We start from the raw sequence: 27,378 nt of genomic DNA, 5'->3' as shown, positions 1-27,378 counted from the left end.
GGAAAAATGTCTATTCAGATCCCGTGCCCATTTTAAAATTAGACTCTTGTTGTTGAGTTGTAAGAATTCTTCATACATTCTGAATATTAATCCCTTATCAGATATGATTTGCATTTTGTTATAATTCTGTGAATTATCTTTAGTCTGTTGATAGTTTTTTTGATATGTAAGCTTTAACTTTTCATAAATTCCAATTTTTCTTTTGTTTCCTGTGCTTTTATTTATTTATTTTTTTTAAATTTTTTTTTCCTTTTAAATTTATTTATTTATGATAGTCACAGATTGAGAGAGAGAGAGAGAGAGAGAGAGAGGCAGAGACACAGGCAGAGGGAGAAGCAGGCTCCATGCACCGGGAGCCCGACGTGGGATTCGATCCCGGGTCTCCAGGATCGCGCCCTGGGCCAAAGGCAGGCGCCAAACCGCTGCGCCACCCAGGGATCCCCTGTTTCCTGTGCTTTTGATAACATATTAGTTTTATAAGAACTTTAACAACCTATTTGATTACCAAACCATGAATAAAATAAATCCTCTTTGTCTTTTCTATTAAACACAGAGAATACAAGTAAATTGGCTTTTGTTTTCATGCTTTTCATCCTAAAATTAACTTCTGACATTTTTGTTCACCTTATAACTACAATTTCTATTTAGACGAATGTTCTGTTAAACTGGATTCAAAGTTCACCACTGGTCACCTTTAGCACTGCTTTATTACTCTTTCTGGAACACTTCATTTTAACCCACCTCTTCAGCTGGGTGAATCTTCAAATTATTTTTTCAAATAGTATGACGGTTACCTACGAAGAGACTCATTTTAGACCTAAAGACAGCTGCTGAATGAAAGTAAGGGGCTGGAGAAAACTTTACCAAGCAAATGGATGTCAAAAGAAAGCTGGAGCAGGACTACTTAAATGGGCAAACTAGAATTTTTTGTTCTTAGATTGTTTTTATCCTGCTTTGGTATTAGGATAGTACTGGCTTCATGGAATGACTTTGAATGTGTTCCCTCTACTCCATTTTTAAAAGATTTTGATGAAGATTGTCATTAATTATTTTTTTAAATGTTTGGCAGAATTCACCAATGAAACCAGGTAGTCTTGGGCTTTTCTGTGAGGGGAGATTTTTTTTATTCCTAATGTAACTTTCATTCTTGTTATTAGTCTAATAAATTTCCTACTTCTTGGATTCAAGATTCATGATGCAATCTTGGTAATTTGTGCATTTTTAGGAACTACCTGGTTTTGTTTTCTAAGTTATCTGATTTGTTTGTATATAACTGTTTATAATAATCTGTTTTCAAACTGTATTTCTGTGGTTATCTGCTGTATTATTTTCTCTTCCATTTCTTATCTTGGTTTTTGAGTCTTTCTTTGCTGAGTTGATATAGTTAAAGCTTGTCAATTTTGTTGTTTGGCTTTTCTTTTTTAAAATATGGTCATTACTTTCAATGTTATGCTATTGTTTACTCTGGTCTCTATTTTACTTATTTCTTATTTTTCTTTGTTCTTTCCTTCCTTTACTAAATTGCAGCTACATTTTTTCTTTTTCCAGTTTCTTGAGGTGTAATGTTATTTGAACTTTTTCCCTTAATACATTTATGGCATAAATTTCACTCTAACATCTGCTTTTGCAACCTCCCTTAGGTTTTGGAATATTGTCTTTTTCTTTTGTTTTGAGACATACTTTGATTTGCCATTTGATTTATTTGGCTCACTGCTTGTGCAGTAGTGTGTTAATATTTACATATTAAATATTTACATTGTAGATTTTCCAGGTTTATTGTTGATCTTTAGTTTTTTTATCATCATAGTTAGAAAATACACTTGGTATATTTCAGTCTTCTTAAATCTGTAGTATTTGTTACACTGGAATTAAAATTTTTTTTTTTGGAATTAAAATTTTAAACTTAATTAAACAGAAAGTATGAAGGCAGAGTATGTTTTCAAGTTCCTGTGCATTTGTGAAAATGTCTCTTTGCTGTCATATTGCTTAACAAATATGTCCTTGGGTCCATAAGTTTTTGAATTATATAATTTCCCCAATAAATACCTATTTTGTTATTTCTTACATTTAGGATCTGGATTTCTGTTTTCTTCCCCAGATTCGAGAAGTTTTCAGCCATTAATTCTTTGAATAAATTTTCTGCTCCCTTTCTCCTCCCTCTGGGAGCCCTATAATGTAATGTGAATGTTATTATGCTTAATAGCATCACTAGGTTCCCCTAGCCTATTCTCGTTGACTTTTTTTCCTATATCCTGTTCAGCTTGATTGCTTTCTATTACTCTGTCTTCTAGCTCACTGATCAATTCTTCTGTGTTCTCTAGTCTACTATGTATTCTCTCCGGTGTATTTTAAATTTCAGTTATTGAGTTCTTCATCAATGATCGATTCCTTTTTATATTTTCTTTGTTGAGGATCTCATTGAGATCTGCCACTCTTTTCTCAAGTCCAGCGAATATCTTTATTACCATTACTTTACATTTTCTATCATGCATACTGCTTATCTCCATTTTGTTTAGCTCTCTTGCTGTGATTTTTTTCTTAAGATTTATTTATTTGTTTATGATAGACATAGAGAGAGAGAGAGAGAGAGAGACAGAGGCAGAGACACAGGAGGAGGGAGAAGCAGGCTCCATGCCGGGAGCCCGACCCGGTACTCGATCCTGGGACTCCAGGATCGCGCCCTGGGCCAAAGGCAGGCATTAAACCGCTAAGCCACCCAGGGATCCCCTCTTGCTGTGATTTTATCCTATTCTTTGATTTGGGACATAGTCCTCTATCTCATTTTTTCTGTGTTTCTCTGTGTTAGAAAAGTCAGCTACATCTCCTGTTCTTCAAAGTAGTGGCCTTTTGAAGAAGAGGTCCTGTAGTGCCATGCAATGCAATGTCCCTATTCACCGGAAACTGGGTGCTTCAGGGGTATCTCCTGCATGTGTCCTACTACTGTGGTTAAGCCACGTTTGCCTTTAGTCCAGTCAGCTACAATGGGTCTCTTTGCCTGTAGTGGGTCAGTCTGGGGCTACCTTGTGGTTGAACTGGGTAAGACTAGAGGTTTGTTAGAGCTGTAGTTGCATGGTGCTTTCCCTGTGTTTTCTGAGAGGCTTTTGTTGGTGAGCATTGCCAGATATCTGCTCCCAGGCCACAGCTGAACTCTTATTATGTGTATTTATCTTCATCTCTACTCAGGTCACCTTGGAGTGGTCCTGGTCACTGTTGGGGCTACTTGCACAATGTCTTGCTTCTGGTGACACTTTGGATGGATTCTTGCCAATGTGGGTCAGAAGGAGCAAATCTGAATGTGGGGGCAGGGCACACTGTTAGCAAAGCTGGTATGCGCTGGTATGCTTGTGGGAGAAGACCCGGAGCCTTTTGGAAAACTGCCGAGAGCAGTTTGGATGGCACAAACCCACAGGGGTACATGAGAGTGGGGCATCTTATTAACAAAGCTAGGTGAAGAGTGTGCTTCCTCCAGCAAACATGCATGTATCTAGGATTGGGGGTGAGGAAGAGGAAGAAAAATGGCACTGGCTCTTTTGTTCTTGGAGAAATCTACAGATCCTTGTTCCTACTGCACACCTGAGATTAATAAAACCTCCAGGCATTTCTCCCTACTGCTTCTTCTTTTTTTTTTTTTTCCCCTACTGCTTCTATACTGTATCTCAGAAGGGCTGTTGTGCTGTTCCTTTAAAAGCGGGAACTGAGTTTTCTATTGCCCTCTGGCTATCCCGGATTAGAGCCTGATTATTTTTAAAATTCCTTGTGTTAAGCCACAGTGATTATAAAAACCCAAGAAGTTTTAAGCCAAATGTTATGGGGATTTATCTTCCCTGTGTGGGTCCCCCATGCCTGGTGCCTGGTGTGGGGTCTGCTCCTCTCCCTTCTCCATGCTTGTGGTGTCCCTTCCTCCGACAGTCAGTCTTATGGGTAAGCTTAGCTCCTGGCTGAGTCTTTGCCATTCCTAACATTTTTCATGTGGCTTCTTCTATGATTGGCTGTGGAGAGTCTGCTCTGTGTTTGGGTTATTTCCTGGATTATTTACACTGATGTATTATCTGGTGTATCCGTGGGATGAGGTGAGTAGAAGTCTCCTACTCTGCCATCCTCCTGGAAGGTCCCTGGTCCCTCCCTTCTTAAAAATTGAAATGTAATTCAAATAACATAAAATCCATCAATTTAACAAGTGTACAAATGAGTACTTTTTAGTATATTTATAACCACTACTGCTATTTAATTCCAGGACATTCTTGTCACCCACAAAAAGAAACTCTATACATATATAAGCAATCACTCCATTTCCTTCTCCCCAACAGCTGCTGGCAATCAGTGATCTACTTTTTGTCTATATGGATTTGCTTGTTCTGGACATTTCATATAAATGGTATTATATAATATGTGACCTTTACTACTGGTTTGAATTGTGTAATTCTCTCTTTAAAAGTGTCATTTAAAAATATTTGTCAGTTTTCTTTATGTATTTAGGACGCTGTTGTTAGGTGCGTATATATTTATAATTATTTTCCTCATCAATTGACACTTTAATCATTACAAAATGACCTTCATCTTTACTAATAAATCTTAAAGTCTATTGTGTCTAATAACATTCTAGTCTTCTTTGGTTACTGTTTACATGGCATATCCTTTTAGATCCTTTAACTCTCATCAGCTTGTCTTTGAAACTAAAGAAATTTTTTTTTTGTAGAAAGCTACAGTTGGACCATGTCTTTTTATCTACCTTGTCAATCTGTCTTTTTAATGGGAGCATAACTCATTTACATTTAATATAGTAACACATAATGTGTTTAGCTCTTCTGTTTTTGTACTTCTCTAGTACTGTCTTTTTTGTTCTTTGATTCCTCTACTAATAAATATTATTAAATAAATATTTATTAAATAAATATTACTGTATTAAATAATATTGTGTTAAATAAATATTTACTAGTAGAGCATTTTAATTCCTATGGTGAGTCTTTTACTATATATTTTTAAGTTATTTTCTTAGTAGTTGTTTGGATATTACCATTCACATTTTAATATAAATTAACAATCTATTTGAATTAATACCAATTTCAACAGTATACAAAAACCTGTCTCCTCCCCTCTTTATGCTATTATTTTCACAAGTTCTATCTTTATACATTTTTGTACAAGGGATTTATTATTGTTTTTACCTATTTGTCTTTAAAGTCGAATGAAAGAAAATAGAATTACAAAGACACATTTATGCTGTTTGTTTTTTTTAATATTTACCTGTGTAGTTATCTTTACCAGTGCTGTTTATTTTTTTTAACATGGATTCAAGTTACTGGTAGTGTCCACTCATTTCATCCTGAAGAATCCCTTTAGTATTTCCCATAGGTCAGTTTGCTAGCAATAAACTATCTGAGAATGTCTTATTTTCTCCTTCATTTTTGAAGGGTAGTTCTGCTAGATACAGACATATTGGTTCATAATTTTTCTTTCAGCTCTTTGAATACATCATTGCAATGTCTTTGGCCTCCAAAGTTTCTGATGAGATATCAGCTATTAATCTTATTGAGAATCCCTTTCCCAAAATGAATTACTTCTCTCTTGCTGGTTTCAACATTATCTTTGTCTTTTAACAGTTTAATTATGATGTGTCTAATTATGGATCTCTTTAAGTTTATCCTGTTTCAGTTTCCTTCAGCTTATCAGATATATAGATTAATAGTAACCATACATTTGGGAAGTTTTTGGTCATTACTTCTCCAAATATTTTTTCAGTCTCATTGTCTCTCCTTCTAAATTCCCATCCTGTTTGTAAAACAGTACTCCTGATGGTATCCCATGGGATTTTGAAATTCTGTGCTTTTGTGTTTTTCATACTGAATAATGTCAATTGGCATATCTTCAAGTTCGCTGATTCTTCTGCCTGCTCAAATCTGATCCTGAGCTTTCCTAGTGAATTTTAAATTCTATTTATTGTGCTTTCCAACTCCCAAATTTCTATTTGGATGTCTTTTTGTAATTAACTTTTCATTGATATTCTCTATTTGGTTAAGACTCTATTTTCATTGATACTATTTGGTTAAGATACTTTTTTCATGGATATTCTCTATTTTGTTAAGACACCATTCTATTTCAGTTATTTTTACTAATTTATTTTTTGAGAGAGTGAGCACGTGAGCAAGCACAGGAGCTGGGGTAGGGGGCAAAGGGAGAGGGAGAAGGAGAGACAGAATCTTAAGCAGGCACCCCACCCAATGCAGAGACTTATGCTGGGCTTGATCTCATGACCCTGAGAACACAACTTGAGCCAAAATCAAGAGTCGGACCCTTAACTAACTGAACCACTCAGGTACCCTTCTTTAGTTCTTTAGATATGGTTTCATTCAGTTCTTTGAATATTATTTAAAATAGCTAATTAAGTCTTTGTGTAGTGAGTCCAACATCTAGTATTCCCCGGAGACAATTCCTAAACTGCCATTTTCTTGTGTATGAACCACATTTTTTGGTTTTTAATTTTGTAGCTTGTAATTTTTTGTTGAAAAGTTAGCATCCTAAATAACCAGATATGGTAATTTCAGAAATCAGATTCCATCCACTCCTCAAAGTTTGCTGTTCTTGCTTTATGTTGTTGTTTTTTTTTTAAGTAACTTCTTTGAATGTATTCTATAAAATCTACTGAAGTTTCTAATTCAAGTAGTTTAGTGGTCAGTTAATGCCTAAACAAAGATTTCCTTAAACACCTAAGACAAGTAAATCTGGAAGATTAACAAAAGGGCTTTGCCTGCATATCAGGGCATGCCTTCAACTTTCAGCCAGGCAGTTGTCAACTCTGCCTTAGCCTTCCTTTTCTTCTTGCACAGAGACTCAAGCACAACCAGAGATAAAGGGTGTGGCATTTTCGGGTCTTTCCTGAGAATAACATAGGCCTATATGCATGTAAACAGTCTTCTGGAGCCCCAGGAATAGGTCAAAGTTTTTCAATACATCTATGGACATCTTCCGTGGATTTACCTTTAAGCTTTGGGTTAGTCTATTGTTTGCCTCAATTGTTATCTATCATTTCAGCATTATAACATTAAAACACTTGCCTGTAAATGTTCTTGAAAAACACCCCATGTTCACCTACACACAACTACACACATACACACTCAGACTTTTAACACTGGATAGCTCTGAGTGAGATTAAATAAAGACAAGTTTCTTGAATGGCATCTTCCAGGGAACTACCAGACAGATCAAATACTGACAATTTGGGGGGAATGAAGTTTGAAACAAGTGTGGCCCTGTTTTACTCCCTCCAGTCCTGGGAAAGCAGGCTGATATTTTTTAAGGTTATTACTGAGCTGAGTATAGAGATGGGACTAGTGGAAGTTAAATGCCACAACGCTTATTGTTCTTAGCAAGATTTAGCCATTTCTCTTAAATAAATGTTCATTGGGCTGCTATAAACCTTTGGTTAATCTCCAGAGTTTTGGATACATTTTCTGAAGTTTTGCCAATTGTTTTTGTTGCTTCTATCAAGGGGTGAATTCTTAGGTCTTTACTACACCATTTTCTCTGCTGTAACCCCACTTTCTTTAAAAGATCCCAGCTAGTTTTCTCCCCATGGCTTTTTGCAACTATACAGTGATTATTAATGTGTAAGTATTTGAATGTCTATAATGAGTACTGGTATGAGGTATAAAATGACTTACCAAAAAAGACATCTCAGAAATTACTGTCTAATATACATAGGATCTTGTTCTACTTAAGAATGTTACTAGGCATAATAAGTAAATTCTAACCCATCTCTTTCTGGGGGGCTGTTACCTTTGCCTTGTTTATATTTTACAGATTTCATTAATTCAAATGTTTATTCATTCTCAGTTGAGGAAAAATCTATTTGGTCCAAATATTTGCAACCAGTGGTATATGACTTGCCCTTGGCCCCAAACACTAACTGGATTCTTCTCATTATCTAAAGATGCATGACATATTAATTGACAACTGCTATTAGAACAATTCCTAGGCTTTCATCTAGAGTAGCTCTACTAGTTTAAGAGAGGATTTTCCTATTGTCAACTCCCCCACTCAGAGAACATGAAAACTACAATCTAAAGGGTGAAAAAATATATACAAATATAAATAAATAAATAAATAAATAAATAAATAAATAAATAAATTGGATCTCTGTCTTATCGATATATTCACCAATACATTGATGTACTCTATTTACAGGGACAATTTTTCTCAGGATGCAATGTACAATCCCTGAATTATTTTCACCTCCCATCACTGTCCAATTCTTCTCAAAATTAATGTCTTCAGCCAGATGAAAGACTTAGGGACACAGACATATAGCAGGACACTGGAGGCCTCAAAAAGTATTGAGATATCTGATCAGGTATTTTACTGGTATACACATTCTTTCTGTCTTCTGAACCAGGGATTGAAAGTTAAAAAGTGATCACTTTTTCCTACTGGGGGCTGAGAGTGAAAGAGTGATTAAAGTTTTCTTACTCAATTGTTTTCTATCTGGTAGCCATTAAATGTTTGTGTATATGTTTTTTCCATTAAGAGTATGTGTGTGTGTTTTAAGATTTTATATGTTTATTCGTGAGACACACAGAGAGAGAGCCAGAAACACAGGCAGAGGGAGAAGCAGGCTCCATGCAGGGAGCCTGACGTGGGACTCGATCCTGGGTCTCCAGGGTCACGCCCTGGGCTGAAGGCGGTGCTAAACCACTGAGCCACCCAGGCTGCCCCATTAAGTGTGTTTTTATTTTATTTTTTAAATTTTTTTTTTTTTTTTTTTTTATGATAGACACAGAGAGAGAGAGAGAGAGAGAGAGAGAGAGAGAGAGAGGCAGAGACACAGGCAGAGGGAGAAGCAGGCTCCATGCACTGGGAGCCTGATGTGGGATTCGATCCCGGGTCTCCAGGATCGCGCCCTGGGCCAAAGGCAGGCGCCAAACCACTGCGCCACCCAGGGATCCCTATTTTATTTTTTGAAGTTTGTTTTTCTCACTTATTTTGCTTAGCATAATACTCTCTAGCTCCATCCATGTTGTTGCAAATGGCAAGATTTCATTCCTTTTTATGGCTAAGTAATGTTCCATTGTGTGTGTGTGTATCAGTTCTTTTCTTTTTAAAAAAAGATTTTATTTATTTGAGAGAGCACAAGTGGGGAGAAGGGCAGAGGGAGAGGGAGGAGCAGACTCCTTGCTGAGCAGGGAGCCCAGCATGGGGCTTCCTCCCAGGACCCCAAGATTATGACTATGCACCCAGGCATCTCTATATCACCTCTTCTTTACCTGTTCATCAATTGATGGACACTTGGGCTGTTTCCCTAATTTGGCTATTGTAGATACTGCTGCTATAAATACCTGGGTGCATGAAACCCTTTAAGTTAGTATTTTTGTATTCTTTGGGTAAATACTGAGTAGTGTGAATGCTGGATCACAGGGCAGTTGTATTTTTTACCAGTATACTTGTTTCCTTTATTTAAACTCTCATTTATTTCCCAAAAGCTCTCTCTGCTACACGGAACCTCAGAATCTAACAGGTGTCTTGGAATTCTTCCTCCTGGGGTTCTCAGATGATCTGTGATCTTCAGTATTTTTAACTTTTTGATGAAGCTCCATTCAGCTTACCAAAGTGGCTGCACCAGTTTGCATTCCCACCAAAGTGCTTCCCTTTCTCTACATCTTCACCAACATCTGTTGTTTTCTGAGTTGCTAATTTTAGCCATTCTGACAGGTGTGAGGTGGTATCTCATTATGGTTTTGATTTGTATTTCCCTGATGCCGAGTAATGTGGAGCATTTTTTCATAGGTCTGTTGGCCATTTGTATGCCTCCTTGGGAAAAAAATGCCTTTTCATGTCATCTCAAGCTATGCTCAATTTTATGTTTCCCAAATGTGTGTTTTTCCTTCAATCCAGGGTCAGAAAACCCACAGTTCCTTGGCTTTAATTCCACCTATACCATATCCTATCTCTTTGCCATTTCATTCCTTCAAGGAGCCTTCACTGGTACCCTCTGTTCCAGATTAAGTATCTCTCCTATATGCCCCCATACCCTTTTTTACTTCCCTCGTCACAGCATGTACTGTAATCGCCTGTTTATCTGTCTTTTACTCCATTAGACCATAAGCTTCCAGAAAGTACTCATATCTCTAATTCACAGTTGTAACCCAAGGACCAACCACCAAGCTAAACACAGAGTAGGTTTTTCTTGTGTTGTTATTTTAGCTATTCTGACAAAGTGTGATCTCTCATTATAGTTTTGATTTGTATTTCCCTGATGATTAGTGATGTTGAGCATCTTTTCATATATCTGTTGACCACCTGCATTTACTTCTTTGAAAAAATGTCTATTCATGTCTTTTGCCCAATTTAATTGGGACTATTCATTTTTGGAGTGTTGTTTTATGAGTTCTTTATATATTTCTGATACTAACCCTTTATCAGATATGTCATTTGCAAATATCTTCTTCTGTTCCATAGGTCGCCTTTTAGTTTTGGTGATTTGATTCCCTCCCTGTGCAGAAGTTTTTTATTTTGATATAGTCCTAATAACTTATTTTTTATTTTGCTTCCCTTGCTTCAGAACACATATACAGAGAGAAGGTGGTATGGCTGATGTGAAAAAAATTACTGTCTATGTTCCCTTTTAGGATTTCTAGGTTTTTATGTCTCACATTTAGGTCTTTAACCTATTTTGAATTTATTTTTGTATATGGTTTAAGAAAGTGTTCAGTTTCATTCTTTTGCATGTTGCTGCCCAGTGTACCCAACATCATTTATTGAAAAGATTGTCTTTCTCTCATTGGATATTCTTTCCTGCTTTGTCAAAGATTAAGTGACCACGTAATTAAGGGTTCATTTCTGGGTTTTCTATTTTGTTCCATTGATTTCTGTGGCTATTTTTGTGCCAATACCATACTGTTTTGATTATTATAGCTTTGTAATATAACTTGAAGTCTGGAATTGTGATGTGTCTAACTTTTTCTTTTGCAAGGTTGCTTTGGCTATTTTGGGTTTTTTTTGTGGTTCCATACAAGTTTTCAGCTTTGGGTAGTATAGACATTTTAATAACATTTATTCTTCCAATCCATGAGCATGGAACAGCTTTCCATTTCTTTGTGTCATCTTCAATTTCTTTCACTGGTGTTTTATATTTTTCAGAGTACAAGTCTTTCAACTCTTTGGTTAGGTTGATTCCAAGGTATCTTAATGTTTTAGTGAAAGTTTTGCTTCTTTGCCAATTTGGATGGTTTTTATGTCTTTTAGTTGTCTGATTGCTGTGGCTAGGACTTCCAGTACTATGCTGAATTAAATTGGGGAGAGTGGGACATCCCTATCTTGTTTCTGACCCCAGAGGAAAAGCTTTTCCCCATTTAGGATGATCTTAGCTGTGGGTTTTTTAATGTCCTTTATTATGTTGAGGTATATTCCCTCTAAACCCACTTTGTTTTTAACATGAATGGATGCTGTACATTATCAAATGTTTTCTCTACATCTATTGAAAATGATCACATCGTTCTGTTGTTTTCTTAATGTGCTGCATCTCACTGATTCATTTGTAAATACTGAACCACTTTTGCAACCCAGTAATAAATCCCCATTAATTTGTTTTTAAAATCATAGCCTTGCACATAGTGGATATTTATTTTAGTTCCTGGTTATAGACTTAATAATTAATTCTAGAATTGAGCATTTTTATGGTTCTTTTTTTTTTTTTTTTTTTTTCCGGTAGCATCCTAGTGGGGAATTAGAAGCAGTTATACCAGGCACTCTTAGTTATTACCATTAGATACTTGTCTGGTCCTCTTAAAGTTAAAAAAAAAATCTGCCTAAAACTAGGTAAAATTTGTTGTTTGTGTGCAATTTCTACACATATAAAGATGTCTATTGACAAATAATGAAAAATAAATTCATATCTAAACTGAACCAAGTCGTCTCTTGTGGACCACTCAAAATGTTATCCCAAAAATCAAAACCTGACACCATACCAACTCAGTATTCTTATCTTAAAATCCCCACAGGAAATATTTATTCAGTTCCTGTATGGGGTGCTATATCATTTTCTAAATCTGCACTTCTCCTGTGGTGATCTCATAGGGTGCGGTGGGATATTTAAAAATTCTAAGGAAACAACAGTGATAATTGGTATCTATTATACAGTATACAAGCTACTAGCTCAGAGTAGTTTAAAGTTTCAATATGAGATAATGCCACATTCAAAGCTTCTGTATCTTTGCAAAGCTAGATTTTTGACAGTTTCTACAGTAAAAGCTGCAAATAACTGCGGTTGTGTAAAATTTCATCTCAGAGTTTGAGAAGTGCTTTAACACCTGCACAAATCTCATTAGTAAGTAACTATGGTTAGTTATGAACAAAGTAAGATATTTTCTTTCAAAACCCAAAACTAAAAGCATTAAGTTGTTAGATCAAAACAATAAGTATTTATATCTTAATAACTTACAGCTGTTTGAAAAAACACTTCTTGTGTTTTTATGTATTCTACATAATGAGGAGAAAAAACTCCATAGGCACTGTGAACAGAAAAAACTTGGAAACCTTTGTCTAAAATGGAGTCCACTAATCTAAACCATTATCCATATAATTTTCTTCATTAAATACTTATTAAATGTTTACATATACATAATACATCTTGCCAAAAAACTCACTTTTCTGAACCAGAGACTGAGGCATGAGTGGATCCATACTTTACTGAAGGATTAAATATCACTGAGCTTTTATTATGTCCTTCTAGAATCAACCAGCCAATTCACAAATAAAATTTCAAAAAATAAAATTCTGAATAATTTATGCAGAGTACCTGAGTGTGAGCTCTCAACGGTAGTGTCTGATTTGGAATCCAAAGATGGAGGAATTTGTCTTAATTCTGGAACATAGTACATCTTTGTACTACCAGGAGGTTTATACGGCAACAGTGAAGGCTGGGCTAAGGAGATAAAAATCAGAACAATTAATAATAAAACATTTATTAATTCACTAAATAAATATTGAGTGCCTTTCATGTGCCAAGCAATGTGTAAGATTCTTGGAATATATCAGGGTGCCTGGCTGATTGAATTAGAAGAACATGTAACTTGATCTTGGCGTTGTAAGTTCGAGCTATTGGAAATGTGGAGATTACTTAAATAAATAAATAAAGTAAATAAATAAATAAACTTCGAAATAAAAAAAAAAAAAGATTCTTGGGATATATCAGTGAACTAAAATAGAAAAATATCCCTGCCTTTAAGAAGAGCTAGCATTCTAGAGGAAGGAGGTATACAGGAAACAACTAACATATTAAATGAATAAATTAGTATTTTAATAAGTCACAATTATATGAAAAAGACAATTAGAATGTGCTGAGGGGTATTAGTAAAACTATTGGAGAAATCGGGGCAGGATGCCATTTAAACAGATGGTAGGGTAGGCCTCACTGAGGTGAGTTTTTTAGCAATCTATTCCATGCTAATATATATTTCTACACACCAGCAAAAACCACATAGGAAAAAATACCGTTTACAATGTCATGAAACAAATAAAAAATATATCAAATACCTAATGAGTACATGTAAGGAAAGATTTCTTTACTGAAAACTGCAAAATGTTGATGAGTAAAATTTTAAAAAATAGAAAAATGGATATATCATACTTAGAAGTTAAAATACTCAATTATGTAGACATGCTAATTATCCTCAATATTAAAAAAAAAGAAATACATAAAAGTAAAAAAGATAGTCTTACCACTCGAAGATAACTATTATTAATATTTTAATATATTTCCTATGTGTCCTTTCCCTCTGGCTTATGTGTTTACATAGCTGTCTACATATGCTATGTATAGTATGGAATTCAGTGTTTCTACTTTGCATTTATAACAAAACATTCATTTTATTTCCTGTCTTTACATTTTATAGGGCTTTACTATAGATTAAATGTATTTAACCCTTCTCATAATGTTGAAAATTTAAAGCAGAGTTAAATTTTCAATTATAAAGAATTCAGTGAATAAAGATTTTCCTGTTTATAGCATATCCATTTTCCCTGCTGCCCCACCTCAGGTAAATTCTCTGACTAGAGAGTGAAAAAAATATATCATTTATAGTTTGTTTTAAAAAATACTAGCTGCTAAAATATTTTCTAAAATGTCTGTTTCAAAGTAGTAAGTGTATACAAGGGGAAATTTTAAACAACAAAAAAAATAGGGTGCAGCCTTCAGTTCTTTTTGGTCATATAGTAGTCATTGTTAGAATATTGATTTATTAATTTTCTTCCTCTACCAGTTGTATATTAAGCTTGATAGTATTGGTTAAATTTACCACTTAATTGAAAGGCTGCAAAAAAAAACAATAATAATTGAGCAGAATTACAATGGACCCACAGAACAAGAATGGCTGACATATAGAAATAGAGAATTCTGAAACAGATAAATGGCTTTTCAAAATTCTTTACAACTTTATGTTTAGATGCAATACTAAAGTTACTTTGGACTGACTCCTATGGGGGAAGAAGTGACTACACAGCAAATACTATTCTTGGGAAAGGAAAAAAAGAAGACTAGAGAAAGAAAACAACTATAAAATTTATAAACTTTTGAAAAATTTATAAAACTTTTGAAATAGAACCAAATATATACATATAGTATATTAGTCTGAATTTGTTAATTCTGAGTATTGAACAGTCATGTGTTTAACTTACTATTCTTTGTTAGTTAAAATGTTTTCATACAAAAAAAATCTCAAAATTTTACTTTTTAATACACAGTATTAAAAATAATATTTTGGGGTACATCTGGGTGGCTCAGTGGTTGAGCAGCTGCCTTTGGCTCAGGGCATGATCCTGGAGTCTGGGATCAAGTCCCACATCGGGCTCCCTGCATGGAGCCTGCTTCTCCCTCTGCCTACGTCTCTGCCTCTTTCTCTCTGTGTCTCTCATGAATAAATAAATAAAATCTTAAAAAATAATAATAATATTTTGGGACATCTGGGTGGCATCAGAACAAGGCATATAAAACAGCCAAACTCCAAATGACCAACAAAACCCCTGAGTGAAAAAAGGCAAACGTCTGTTTTCACAAAGCACTGAGATTTTTGAGGTGGTTTTACAGTATCAGTATGGCACTAGGTAACTGACATATAAAGATGTTCTTTGTGATACTTGTGAACTTTAGATTTGGGTTTTTTAATTTCACCATAAAAATGTATAAGAATTATAACCATCTTAACATACAAATGTATTCGTTTAAATTAAATTCATTCAGGGGATGCCTGGGTGGCTCAGCGGTTTAGCGACTGCCTTCGGTCCAGGGTGTGGTCCTGGAGTCCCAGGATCGAGTCCCACATCGGGTTCCCTGCATGGAGTCTACTTCTCCCTCTGCCTGTGTCTCTGCCTCTCTCTCTGTGTGTCTCTCATGAATAAATAAATAAAATCTTAAAAAAAAAAAAAGGATAAACAAATAAACTAATTAAATTCAGTCAAAGTTAAATGCTGAACCAAGAAATTTTCTTTATATATGTAGGTATATCCCGTCTTTACCTAAAGACAGATAACCTTTCTTTGCATAAGGAGGAAAACTGAAAATAATATTTTGAGTAGACTTGTGCAAACTATTAAATTCTTTAAAATTAGTAATTTAAAGTTCCCACTCTCATTTGAGGAAGGAATGGGAACTTAATTATTAATTTTCCTGTTACTGTTCTGAAAAAGAAAATAACATGCTCTATTTTGAATGTTACATAGTATAAGCACAATTGAAATACAACTGTCACAATAGCATAGGAACACTCTAAATGTAGATCTTAGGGTAGAGACTGCTAGTTATTCATAAAAATCTACTTCTTTATTCTTAAAATCACAGCTAAACCATTTCCTAGCTAATAGAAAGTGATCTGAACCACTTCTAGGCCTAGCACGTGTGCTTCTCTATACTTTTTTTTGTCCCTTCTAGTTGACTGTGATGGTGAATCGGAAGTAATTGTGGATTCTGTGTTTTGAAGACAGGAGAGCTTCAGTCTGCCTGGGTCCTTGGTCATGGTTTTATAAGCAAGAAACAGACTGGTATCATGTTTGCACAATTACATAATTTTGCATCTATTTCTTACAATATGTAACATATAATATAATACAAGATAACAATAATTCACCTGCCCACCTAAAACCAGACCTCCATAGTCTTTAAGTTTTCAAGAACTAATTCATTAAGTATTATAAGATAAAAATAGGTCAAACACAAGCATGAGTTCCACATAAATTGTTAACTCCACTAGAAATTAAATAAAAAACATGATCACATTCCTTTCTTAGCTATGTATACAAAAACATAGATAGAATCATGTGGATCCTAATGTTTAAAATTAAAATTAGGTTTTCTGACTAGAAAGACCTCCTCACAAATTTCTGAGATCATTACATATAAAAGTTGGTAATATGATCTAAAATGTAATCACATTCTCTCACCATCTGTGCCATGAGGATGAGTAATCTGCTGGACTGAAGATGATGAGGCAAACTTCACAGGACCTTTGCCCAGCTTCTGGGTACTGGGCTCTGAAATTGCAAGTCCACGATCTTTGGCATTAATAAAAATCTCAGATGAAAACATGGTTTTTCCTGGACTTTCTGTTGTTATCTGAGTGACTGCATCAGATGACAATTTTCCAGGGAAGGCAGAAAATGGGGCCTTAATCCCCTCTGATGATCTGAACAAAAAAGAAAAAAGACACAACAGGTCATATCCATGGCTTATCAAATACTGTAATCTCTTTCCAAAGGTAGCTTCAAGGAATATTTTGTGGAGATACATCAATCTCAAATGGTTATTTCTGCAGTACCCTTTGCTATCTTAAATACTTATTATACTGCAATCATGCAGGAGTTTATTCATTTTAAAATCTACTTGAAATTTCAATTCAGAATGTTAGTATAAATTTTGCTGAGGAAATGGTACTTTTCAGTTGGAAGTAAAAAATATAATCATTTTTAAGAAACTACTAGAAGCCTACTATAAATTAAGGGACTATGCTAAATGCATAGAGTGTACAAAAGTAAATAAAAAATGAAGACTTGCCTCAAAAAGTTGTCAGTGGGAAGAACCAGAGGTTTGTAAGACTATAATCATATATTAAGATTTCAGACGATAGTAAAACAGAATAAATGATTGAATAAATAAAAAATGAAAGGAGACAAATCTTGTTTACAAAAGAATTCCAAAAAATATGTGATAACTCCCCATTCAAGGAGGTGAAGATTAATCCCTTTTCCCTTGAGTATGGGCTGGACTTTTTAACTAGATTCCAAAGAACAGAGAAATAAAGAGGGATAAAATAGTAACGTTACAGTGGAGAAACATAGCAAACACTATATTATTCAAGTGATGAAGGTTCACATCACCAATGTTGTCATGTGGATGTCACATAATCTCTGCTATGATATAAAGAGGTGGGGATTTCCTTTTTATGATATTCTTTGCCAAAATCCATAATTCCAGTCAGTCACGAGAAAAACATCAGTCAAACCCAGACTGAGGGACATTCAACAGAATATCTGACCAATATTCCTCAAAACTGTCAAAATCATGAAAAACAAGGAAGGAATGAGGAATTAACTATCACTGATAAGAGGATATTAAAGAGACCTGACAGCTAACTAAAGGGAATGGTGATATATATTGGGTCTTGGAACAAAAAAAAGGCTATTGGTGGAAAAAATGTGAAACATAAATAAAATCTGGAGTGTAATTAATAGTAACATACAGATGTTGGCTTCTTAATTTTGACAAATGTACACTATGGTAATGTAGATGTTAACAGGACAAGCAGGGAGATGGGTATAGGGAACTGTATTATTTTTGTATCTTTTCTGTAGATCTAAAATTACTCAAAAATAAGAAGTTACTGAGGTATCTGGATGGCTCAGTTATTTAAGCATGTGACTCAATTCGGGCTCAGGTCATAGGCTTGAACTTTGCTTGAGATTCTCTCTCTCTCTCTCTCCATCTGCCCCTCCCCCTGCTCACACACTTACTCTCTCTCAAATAAATAAAATAAAAATAAAATATAATAAAAGGTTATTTTTTAAATAGAGTAACATTATTTTAGAGTAATAGTTATATCATAAAACAGAAGAACTTTTGAATTTCTACCCTCTGCCTACTATTAACTAACTAAAAAAGACAATTAGGAGAAAAGAAGATAGACCATCTCCTTTATGAATATGAAAGCAAGAATCCTAAACAAAATCCAAAACGAAATGTTGTATGTATGTGAATTCCTACCAAGATGGTTTACTCCTGGAATGCAAGGTGAGTTAACACTCAAAAGTCAATCAATATGATTCACTATACCAATAAAATAAAGGAGAAAACATATTAAGCATAGTCAAATAAAGCATTTGATAAAACTCAGTAATTACGTAGATGAAAACTCACAGCAATGGGAAACCACAAAAAACTTTACAGTGACCATCCATCTTATTTATACTGAAACACAGAAAATGTTCACTGTGAGATTAGTAACAAAATAAGGATGCCAATTCTTACCATTTCTGTTCAACTTTAGTTAAGGTCTTAAATGGTATTTAGCAGTCAGGAAAAAGAAACAAGAGGTAGAAAGGTAGAAATATTGTCCTGTTCATATTTGATATAATTAAGTACAAAGAAAATCCAAAACAATCTAAACATAGCTCATTAGAATATAAATAAGTTTTTAGGAAACTTGCCAGATATGATATAAAAATTTTTAAAAATCCACTACCTTTTTGGCTAAAAATATGCCATTTATAATATGATCACAAACATCAAATACCTAATAGTAAATGTAATAAAAAATGTAAGAACTCTAAGTAGGAAGCTAGTAATCATTAAAATTAAAGGTAATCTCAATAGGACTTCCACTTCCAGGTAGGAGGTAGTACGTCACCATAGGTCATCATCATTCCTGCTGCAACAAGCAAATAAAATTAAATAAATTATAAAAATCAGAGTTAAAAGAAATTACAGAGCTATGGAAGCAATGAAGAAACAGTATCATCTAATATGCTAGAGAGGGGCATTTTGGAGATTATGGTCAGGGACTGAGTGTAGGCAGACATACACCACTGGGAAAGAGAAATCACCAGAGCTTTTGATGAAATCATGGGCTGACATGATGGAGTGAAATCTAGCAGAATGCCAAGCCAATTCTCCCCACAGGACATTTTCTTAGTATCAGGACAGTATAGGAGAATGAAGAACTGAGTCGGAAAAGCAGAGTGAAGTCTCCTTCACAATTCATGGCACTGATAACAAATCAAGTCCCATTAGACAGAGGGGCCCATAACCTCAGGTCTCCTCCTCAAGACATTTACCAAATTTTGAAACTCAATAAGGGAGAAAGCCAAAAAAAAAAAAAAAAAAAAAAAAAAAAAAAAAAAAAAAGGCAGGAAGCTAAATAACTACTGCCTGAGGGAGAAAACTTTTAAAGCAGAGGACATACTCCAGACTCACAATAAAAAAAAAAAAACCCAGTAGTGCCATCCCCAAGAAGCACTTGGGCTGAGCCAGGAAAAGTGAAATCACTTGCAATATTTGAGTCCTTATGCAACAAATTTCCATTAAGAAAGTATAACTATAGTGAATACATACTTGGGCTCCTCTTACATTTGTCATACTTTTTTTTTCTGATACTTTTTTCCCCCTTTTTAAAAAAATTTTAAATTATTCTAAAGCTGCAAGGGCTGAGAGCTGAAAGAGCTGAACTCAAATATCTGAAAGACTAAACTGAATATCTCACTGTATTTACTTACTGAAGAATCCAAGATCTGTCAGGCTTAAAGCAAAAATCCAGGGAGGCCACAAATCAGAAAAAATCAGAAGTTTAATTAGTTCACTACAGCTCCACTCTATTGCTGACCTACTAAAATTCCTGACATGACTGAAGTGATCAGCTACTTTATATGATTAACTGAGGAAAGGGCAAATCCTCTGGTTGGAAAATAACAGCATCCTCAGTCCCTATGATTTTTTTAAATTTACAATATCCAGTACATAATCAAAAATTACAAAATTTGTCAAGCAGAAAAAAGTAAAAGTTGAGAGAAAAAACAGACAAGAAAATTGTTTTACAGAGAATTCAGATATTGGAATTAGTGCAGAAAGGACTTGAAAATGATTGTGAATATATTAAGAGATCAAAATATGGGAGATAATAGATAAAAACAAAGGGAATCTCAATAAAAATGAGAATCTACTTTTTGCAATCAATGCAGGAAAAAAAAAGAAAGAACAAATCCCAGTAGACCTCAGGAAATACTAATAATTTTTTAGGCTCACATAAAACAATCTAACATAGTACAGAACTATAGGAAAGAATGAAGGCACCTAAAATCTGTGTCTGTGTGTATATGTATGTGTGGATAATATACATTCAAGGAGTGTGTATAATATACACAGATACATATATACACATACACAAATACCTTTTTATATATACTTGTATATTCTATATTTCATATGAAATGAAATAAATAGGCAACCACAAATGAAATAAATAGGCAACAACAATGTCTTGTGGTGATTTATAAAAAGGTAGAAAATAAATACATTCACAAAAGCAGGAGCAGGCAAATGGAGCTAAACTATTCTAAGAGTCTTCATTGTTTGGGACACCTGGGTGGCTCAGTCAGTTGAGTGGCCAACTCTTGATTTCAGCTCAGGTCATGATCTTAGGGTTGTGAGATCAAGCTCTGAATTGGGGTCCATGCTGAGCAAAGGAGCCTGCTTAAGATTCTCTCTCTCCCTCTCCCTCTATCTTCTCCACCTGGGTTCAGGCACATTCTCTCTCCCTAAATAAAAAATAATAAATAAATAAGTCTTCATTGCTCATAAAGTAGAAAGAATATTAATTTAAAATGAATTGTAAGTCAAGGAAGTATAACCTCTGGGATAATCATTAAAAGAATAATACAAGTATGTATAATAAAAAAATCCAACAAAGGAAATAGTATGAAATAAAAATAATCAATTAAAATAATAAAGGACAGGGAAAACAAATAGAAATAAATGCAAAATGGAAAACCTTAAAACAATCATCTCAATAATTATACTAAATATCAATGATCTAAATATCTGAATTAAAATGCAAATATTAACAGGATAAAAATAATAAAACCAAATCATATGCTATTCACAAGAGATACACTTTAGCATAAGGTGATACACTGAAAGTAAAAGGATTGAAAAAGATATACCAAGGAAATGGTAATTTAAAAAAAAAGCATCATTTCTCCTTTTCCTCCTCCTGTCTTTTTATTTTTGCCTTGGATGGAGAGAATAAGGTAGGCACCTATACAGGGTAAGGTAACAGTACCCCAGAGTAAGGTAAGAGTCTCATGAGTGAGGAGAGTGCCCAACAAAGAGTAGCCTAACACAGGATATCATAATCCAATCAGGGCAAGGAGAGAATCTGTGGAGGTGTGGCCATATATAAAATACCAGAGCCTGATCAGGATAAGGAAGGTTTCAATGGAAAGGAAGGTCCAGCTTGGCATGTGGATTGATACCAAGCAGAATGAGGAAGGTGTCTCTAGAGTGGGGCAGCCTGACAAAGAGTGGAAGATCTGGACTAGAGTGTAGAAAACATCTTCATAGAGAGGCAGCCTGGACTGGGAAGTCAGATTCTCCTGAGGAGGGTGGCATCCAGGGACTAAAGGTGGCCCAATTTGGTGAGTCAGAGATCAAGCAGGGTAAGGGAAGGCAGGCTGACTTGAGATGGTAGAGCCAGGGTAAGGAGGGTATCTACATAGGGTAACCTATCATCTTGAGTCAGATCCTGAACAGGATAAAGGCATCCAAGCACAGAGGACCATTGTAAAAAATTAAAAGCCTAAGTAGGATGAAGAAGATGCCCATTTGAAAGGCAGTCCAGAATAGTAAGAGCCTCAAGTAGGTAAGAAAGAGCCTACATGAATCGGATAAGCATTCTGATAGGCGTTGGGGGCGGTAAGTCAGAGAACAAGTTGCAGGGAGGTCATCCATGTTGAGGGGTAGTCTAGCGTGGAGTGTCAAAGCCCAAGCTAGGGGAGAAGCACACCCACACAGAAAGGTAGCCTGAATGGAGAGTCAGAATCTAAGTGGTAAGTCAGAATCCTGGCTGGGGAGAGGATGGCAAGAGAGATGGATATTAGTTATACAATGGGAGATTGATCAAATAAATAAATACATAAAACATATTGGAAGTAAGGGTTCTCACTATTGGATATGGGAATTACAAAAACAGAAAGAAGAAAAAAGTAAAATGAAATACAATCAGAACTGCAAATATCGGTGTGAGCTTGTGCTTTTTAATATATACCGAAGAAATAAATGTAAATGTATGTGTGTGTGTGTATGTTTGTGTGTCTACACATTGCCACTAAAAGGGCTTGGAGCAACCCAAAAGCAATGTGTACACATCCTGCTCAAATCTTGGCTTCAAAATATCTCCTTGAAGAAATCAAGCTCCTTGGAGAAATGGCCAATTCCAGAGGATGGAAAACTAGAAGGGTCTGAAATATCTTCTTATGCCAGAAAGCAAAGACACATTCAAAAGATAATTGAGACATGTAAAATGGATGCAGAAGACAGCTTGAAAGGGCTGTCACTGGCCATCAAATCAGTGGCATTTTCAGAATGAAAACAAATTGCAATAGTAACACTGAACACAATAAGAAAATGATTTTTTAAGACATAAAATATTTACACTCATATCCAACAACAACAACAACAAAAAACATGTATCCAGAAGAGATAAAAACTCTATATTCAACAGTTAAAATAAACAGTACAATTAGAAAATGGCAAAACAACTTGAGGGGTGCCTGGGTGGCTCTGTCACTTAGGTATCTTTGACTCAGGTTGTGATCCTGGGGTCCTGGGATGGAGCCTTGGTTGGGCTTCCCTGCTCAGCAGAGTCTGCTTCTCCCTCTTCCTTTGCCCCTCCCTCTGCTCATGTGCGCGCGCACACACACACACACACACACACTCGCTCTCTTGCTCTTTCTCTCTCAAATAAATAAAATCTTCCAAAAAACTGGAAAACCAACTTGAACACATACTTTATCAAAGAAAATATACGGCACATGAAAAAGTATTCATCATTATTAGCTATTTAGGGAAATGCAAATTAGAATGATAAAGAACACCCCTTTATACTTTAGCTAAAATAAAAAATATTTAGAATATCATATGTTGATAAAGATGTAGAGAAACTGGATCCCTCATACTTTGCTAGTAGAAATGTAAAATGATACAACCACTGTGAAAAAGTTTGGCAGTTTCTTATAAAATATACACATATTTACTATACAACCCAACAATCAGGGCAATTATCCTAGAGTAGAGATTCTCAACCTTGGCACTACTGACATTTTGAACCAAATACTTCTTTGTGTGTAGTACTGTGTATTCCAGGATATTCATCAGCAGTTCTGATGTCAATAGAAAATTCTTTGCTAGTTGTGACAACCAAAAATGTCTATCATCTGTTATAGCCAAATATCATCCTGGGGCCAAAATCACCCGTTTGGGCAGCCCGGGTGGCTCAGCGGTTTAGCACCACCTTCGGCCCAGGGCTGATCCTGGAGACCTGGGATCCAGTCCCATGTCGGGCTCCCTGCATCGAGCCTGTTTCTCCCTCTGCCTGTGTCTCTGCCTCTCTCTCTCTCTGTCTCATGAATAAACAAATAAAATCTTTAAAAAGAAAAAAACAAAAAACAAAAAACAAAATCAACCGTTTGAAAATCATTGTCCTAGAAAAATAAAACTTATGTTAATGTAAAAATAAGTAAATGAATGTTATCAGCAGCTATATTAGTAATAGCAAAAATTAGCAACAACCTAAATGTCCTTCTACAGGATAACTGTGATATATTTAAACACTGGAGTACTACTTAGCAATAAAAAGAAAGAACTATGGATACATACAAGAACTCCGATGTATCTTCAGGTCATTAGGCTGAGTAAAAAGAGTCAATCCCAAAGGTTACATGCTACATGATTCCATTTATAGAACATTCTCAAAATGATAAAATCATACAGTAGAGAAACAGATCACTGGTTTCTAGGGGTTAAAGAAGGCAAGGAGCAGGAGTGTGAGTATAAAGGAACAGATACAAGGAATTCCTTTGTGATGACAGAATGCCTCTGTATCTCAATTATGGTAGGAATGTGAATCTGTGTTATTAAATTTCATAGAATTATAGACCTATACATTCAAAAAAACTGAACTGCATGCAAAAACTGGTGAAATCTAATGAAGGCCTGTAGTCTAGTTATTCATATTGTATAAATGACAGTTTCCTCGTTTTGATAATGTACTAAAGTTACGTAAGATATTACCATTGGAGAAGACAAGTGATGGGTCCATGGCACTCTACAAACTATTTTTGGTAATCTGTTGGGAGTATTTTTAAATAAAAAAGTGAAAAAAAGTAATAGACCCATTGAATGAAATAAGAAAGCAAGATTCTGTATGGATATAATAAACAAACTAAAAATCTGCAAAGGAATGAGATACTTACATAATTTCAAAGTACTTCTTCCCACAGAAATACATAATTATAAGAAGAAAAAGAGTAAATTTCTACTGAAGGAACCTAGTAGTCATAGCTTTATGAAATAATCAATGTGATAATTGTCAGTAGTGGGACAAATGAAAATTGTGCAACATCTGATAAGATATAATGAGAATTCAAGGTCACCTCGATGATATTCCTAACCCAAACCTAATCAGGAGAGACAACCAAGAAACCCAAATTGAAAAACACTCTACAAAGTAAATGATCTGTAATCTTCAAAAAGTCAAGAAAGTCAAGGAAAGAGTGAAGAAATGTTCCAGACCAAAGGAAATTAAGCATCATGACAATCAAATGCAACATGTCATTTTTGAACTGCCTCCTCTTATAAAAATCTTAAATGGCACAACCAAAAATTCTAAATAGTGTCTGTAATGCAGCACTGATATTAATTTCCTAATTTTCATGGCTTTATTGGAGTTATATAGGAAAACGTTCTTTTTATAGGAAATGATACAGTGATGGGGCAGCATGTCAGCAACTTACTCCCAAATGGTTAAGGAAAATAAGAGATATTAACATAATACTCTCAGATACTGATTAAACAGGCACACAAAAATTCAGTAATGAAGATTTCAACATAACAGTCAATCAGTTGGACCAAATTGACATATACAGAATGTCACATTCAGGAACTGCAGAATATGTACTACTATCAACTGTACATTGATCAAAATAAAAATCTACCATAACATGATGCAATTTTAAGAAATTTAAATATACTGAAATCATTTAGAATATAATCTCAAAGACCACAACAGAATTATCTAGATAGAATCATTTCTACATAGCCCAAGGAAAAACAAATGGTAACAGAAAGGAGAAAATATTTAGAACAAAAGTAATAATAAGAAACTACATAAAAATCTGTGTATGTCAGAAAAGGCTAAATAATAATGAAATTGAGAAAATTAAGTATTTATTGTCAGAAATGTAGAAAAAGACCATCAAGTTAAAACTCAAAACAAAAGGGAAAAAAGTAAACATAAGCAGAAACCTTAAAACAGGAAATACACTCTAGAGGATCAACAAAACCCGAATTGTTTAATCCCTAGAAAAAGCAATCAAGTAAAATAAAAAAATTACTAATACGAGACATAAAAGAGCTATTATCAATAGAGATTCAAAAACTGAAAGGATAAGAGTATATTATGAAAATAACTCGTGTCAACAAATTCTGACAAGTTAAGAAAAATTTACTGAAAGACACTTTCAAAGCTGACACCAGAGAAAAAGAAAATCTGCATAGTCATACCTATTAAAGAAACTGAATCTGTACTAAGAACTCCAGGCCACAATGGCTTCACTGGTAAATTCTGCCAAATATCTAAAAAAGGAAATCAACCTTACACAAACTCTTTTAGGGTATCCCAATATATTTCTGAGGTCAGCCCAATGCTCATACCAAAATCAGACAAATATATTACAAGAAAAGAAAATGTGTAAGTGAATATCCCCCATGAAACAGATGCAAAAATCCTACATAAAATATAAGGTAAACTGTATCTAGCAACAAAGGACAATATATAAATTAAGGATGACTAGGGTAATCTCTACAACATGTACTGTAATAAAGTCTGACTCCATTTTTGATGTTTCACTAATGACTTCTTTTTAAGCATTGCCTTTGGCCCTACATCTGGACAGGCAAGAAAGTCTTAATGTGAGTACCTTTCTTTGGCACCAACAGAAAATTTAAACCTCCCACACACAAAATCCTTTTCCTAGTTTTACTTCCTAGCCACTATAAGCCCAATCCATTCACTCTTACCCATAGGAAGCTTTGACCCAATAAGTAAGAAATTAAAATGAAAATTAACTTGTTGACGTTTCTCAGTTGGCTTGACAACAATATTTCCATATACAAGCAACAAATAACTAGAAAACACAAATTTTGAAATACAACAGTATCAAAACCACAAAATATTTAGGAATAAATTTAACAAAACATGTGCAAGACCTATACATTGATAGTTACTTATTACTGAAAGTGTACTATAAGTGGAAAAAATGTTCATGTATATGAAAACTCAGGATTATTAAGATATCAATCATTTGCAAAATCATCTATAGATTCAACATAATCCAAACAAAATCCCAAGAAGATTTAACGAAGAAAACAGGAAGCTTATTCTAAAATTTATACTGAAATTCAAAAGGCTTAAAATAGCAAAAACAATGTTGAAAATAAAAACAAGGTTGGAGGACATAACCTGATTTCAAGACTTACTATCAAGCTATAGTAATGAAGACACCATGGCTATAAAAAAAAGAAGACATCATGGTATTAGTATGAAAATGGATAAACAGATTAAAGGAACAAATAAACCCACATGTTAGAGGCCAACTGAGTTTTGACAAACTTACCAATTAAATTCAGTAAGGAAATAATCAAAATCTCAAAAATGGTGCTTGACTATCTAAGAAAATGATTCTCAAATGCATAAATTACAGAATTAAAACATAAAGTTAAAACTATATTTCTAGATGAAAATATAGGAGAAAATTTTCACCACATTAGGTTAGGCAACATTTTCTTAGGCAAGACACGAAAAGCACTAACCTTAAATGAAAAACTAACAATTTTTATAAAAAGTAACACTTTGTCTTCTTCAAAGGGTACCAGTAAGAAAACAAAAATCAAACCACAGACTGTGAGAAAGTATGTGCAAGACACAGATAATGTGTATCTGAAATACGTAAAAAACTTTTATAATAATAAAACAAACAATACAATAAACAAAAGGGAACAGACACTTCATAAATAAAGACATTCAAATATCTAAGAAGCACAGAAAAGATGGTCAGCATCATGAGTCATCAGGA

The 27,378-nt window shown here is 34.5% G+C and overlaps 1 protein-coding gene across 1 annotated transcript in view; it reads right to left on the bottom strand.

The window, feature by feature from the left end:
• The window catches only part of ALMS1 (ALMS1 centrosome and basal body associated protein), a 216,461-nt gene that overhangs the window by 70,429 nt on the left and 118,654 nt on the right, over positions 1 to 27,378 (bottom strand). The window contains exons 13-14 of the mRNA XM_077842914.1: positions 16,423 to 16,664; positions 12,788 to 12,913 (exon numbers count right to left, since the gene is read on the bottom strand). Coding sequence (XP_077699040.1) covers positions 12,788 to 12,913; positions 16,423 to 16,664 — 368 coding nt within the window. The remainder of the gene's footprint in view (positions 1 to 12,787; positions 12,914 to 16,422; positions 16,665 to 27,378) is intronic.

This window comes from Canis aureus, chromosome 12 (genome assembly GCF_053574225.1).
Source record: "Canis aureus isolate CA01 chromosome 12, VMU_Caureus_v.1.0, whole genome shotgun sequence".
Lineage (NCBI taxonomy): Eukaryota > Metazoa > Chordata > Mammalia > Carnivora > Canidae > Canis > Canis aureus.
This window is presented reverse-complemented; position numbering and strand designations above follow the sequence as displayed.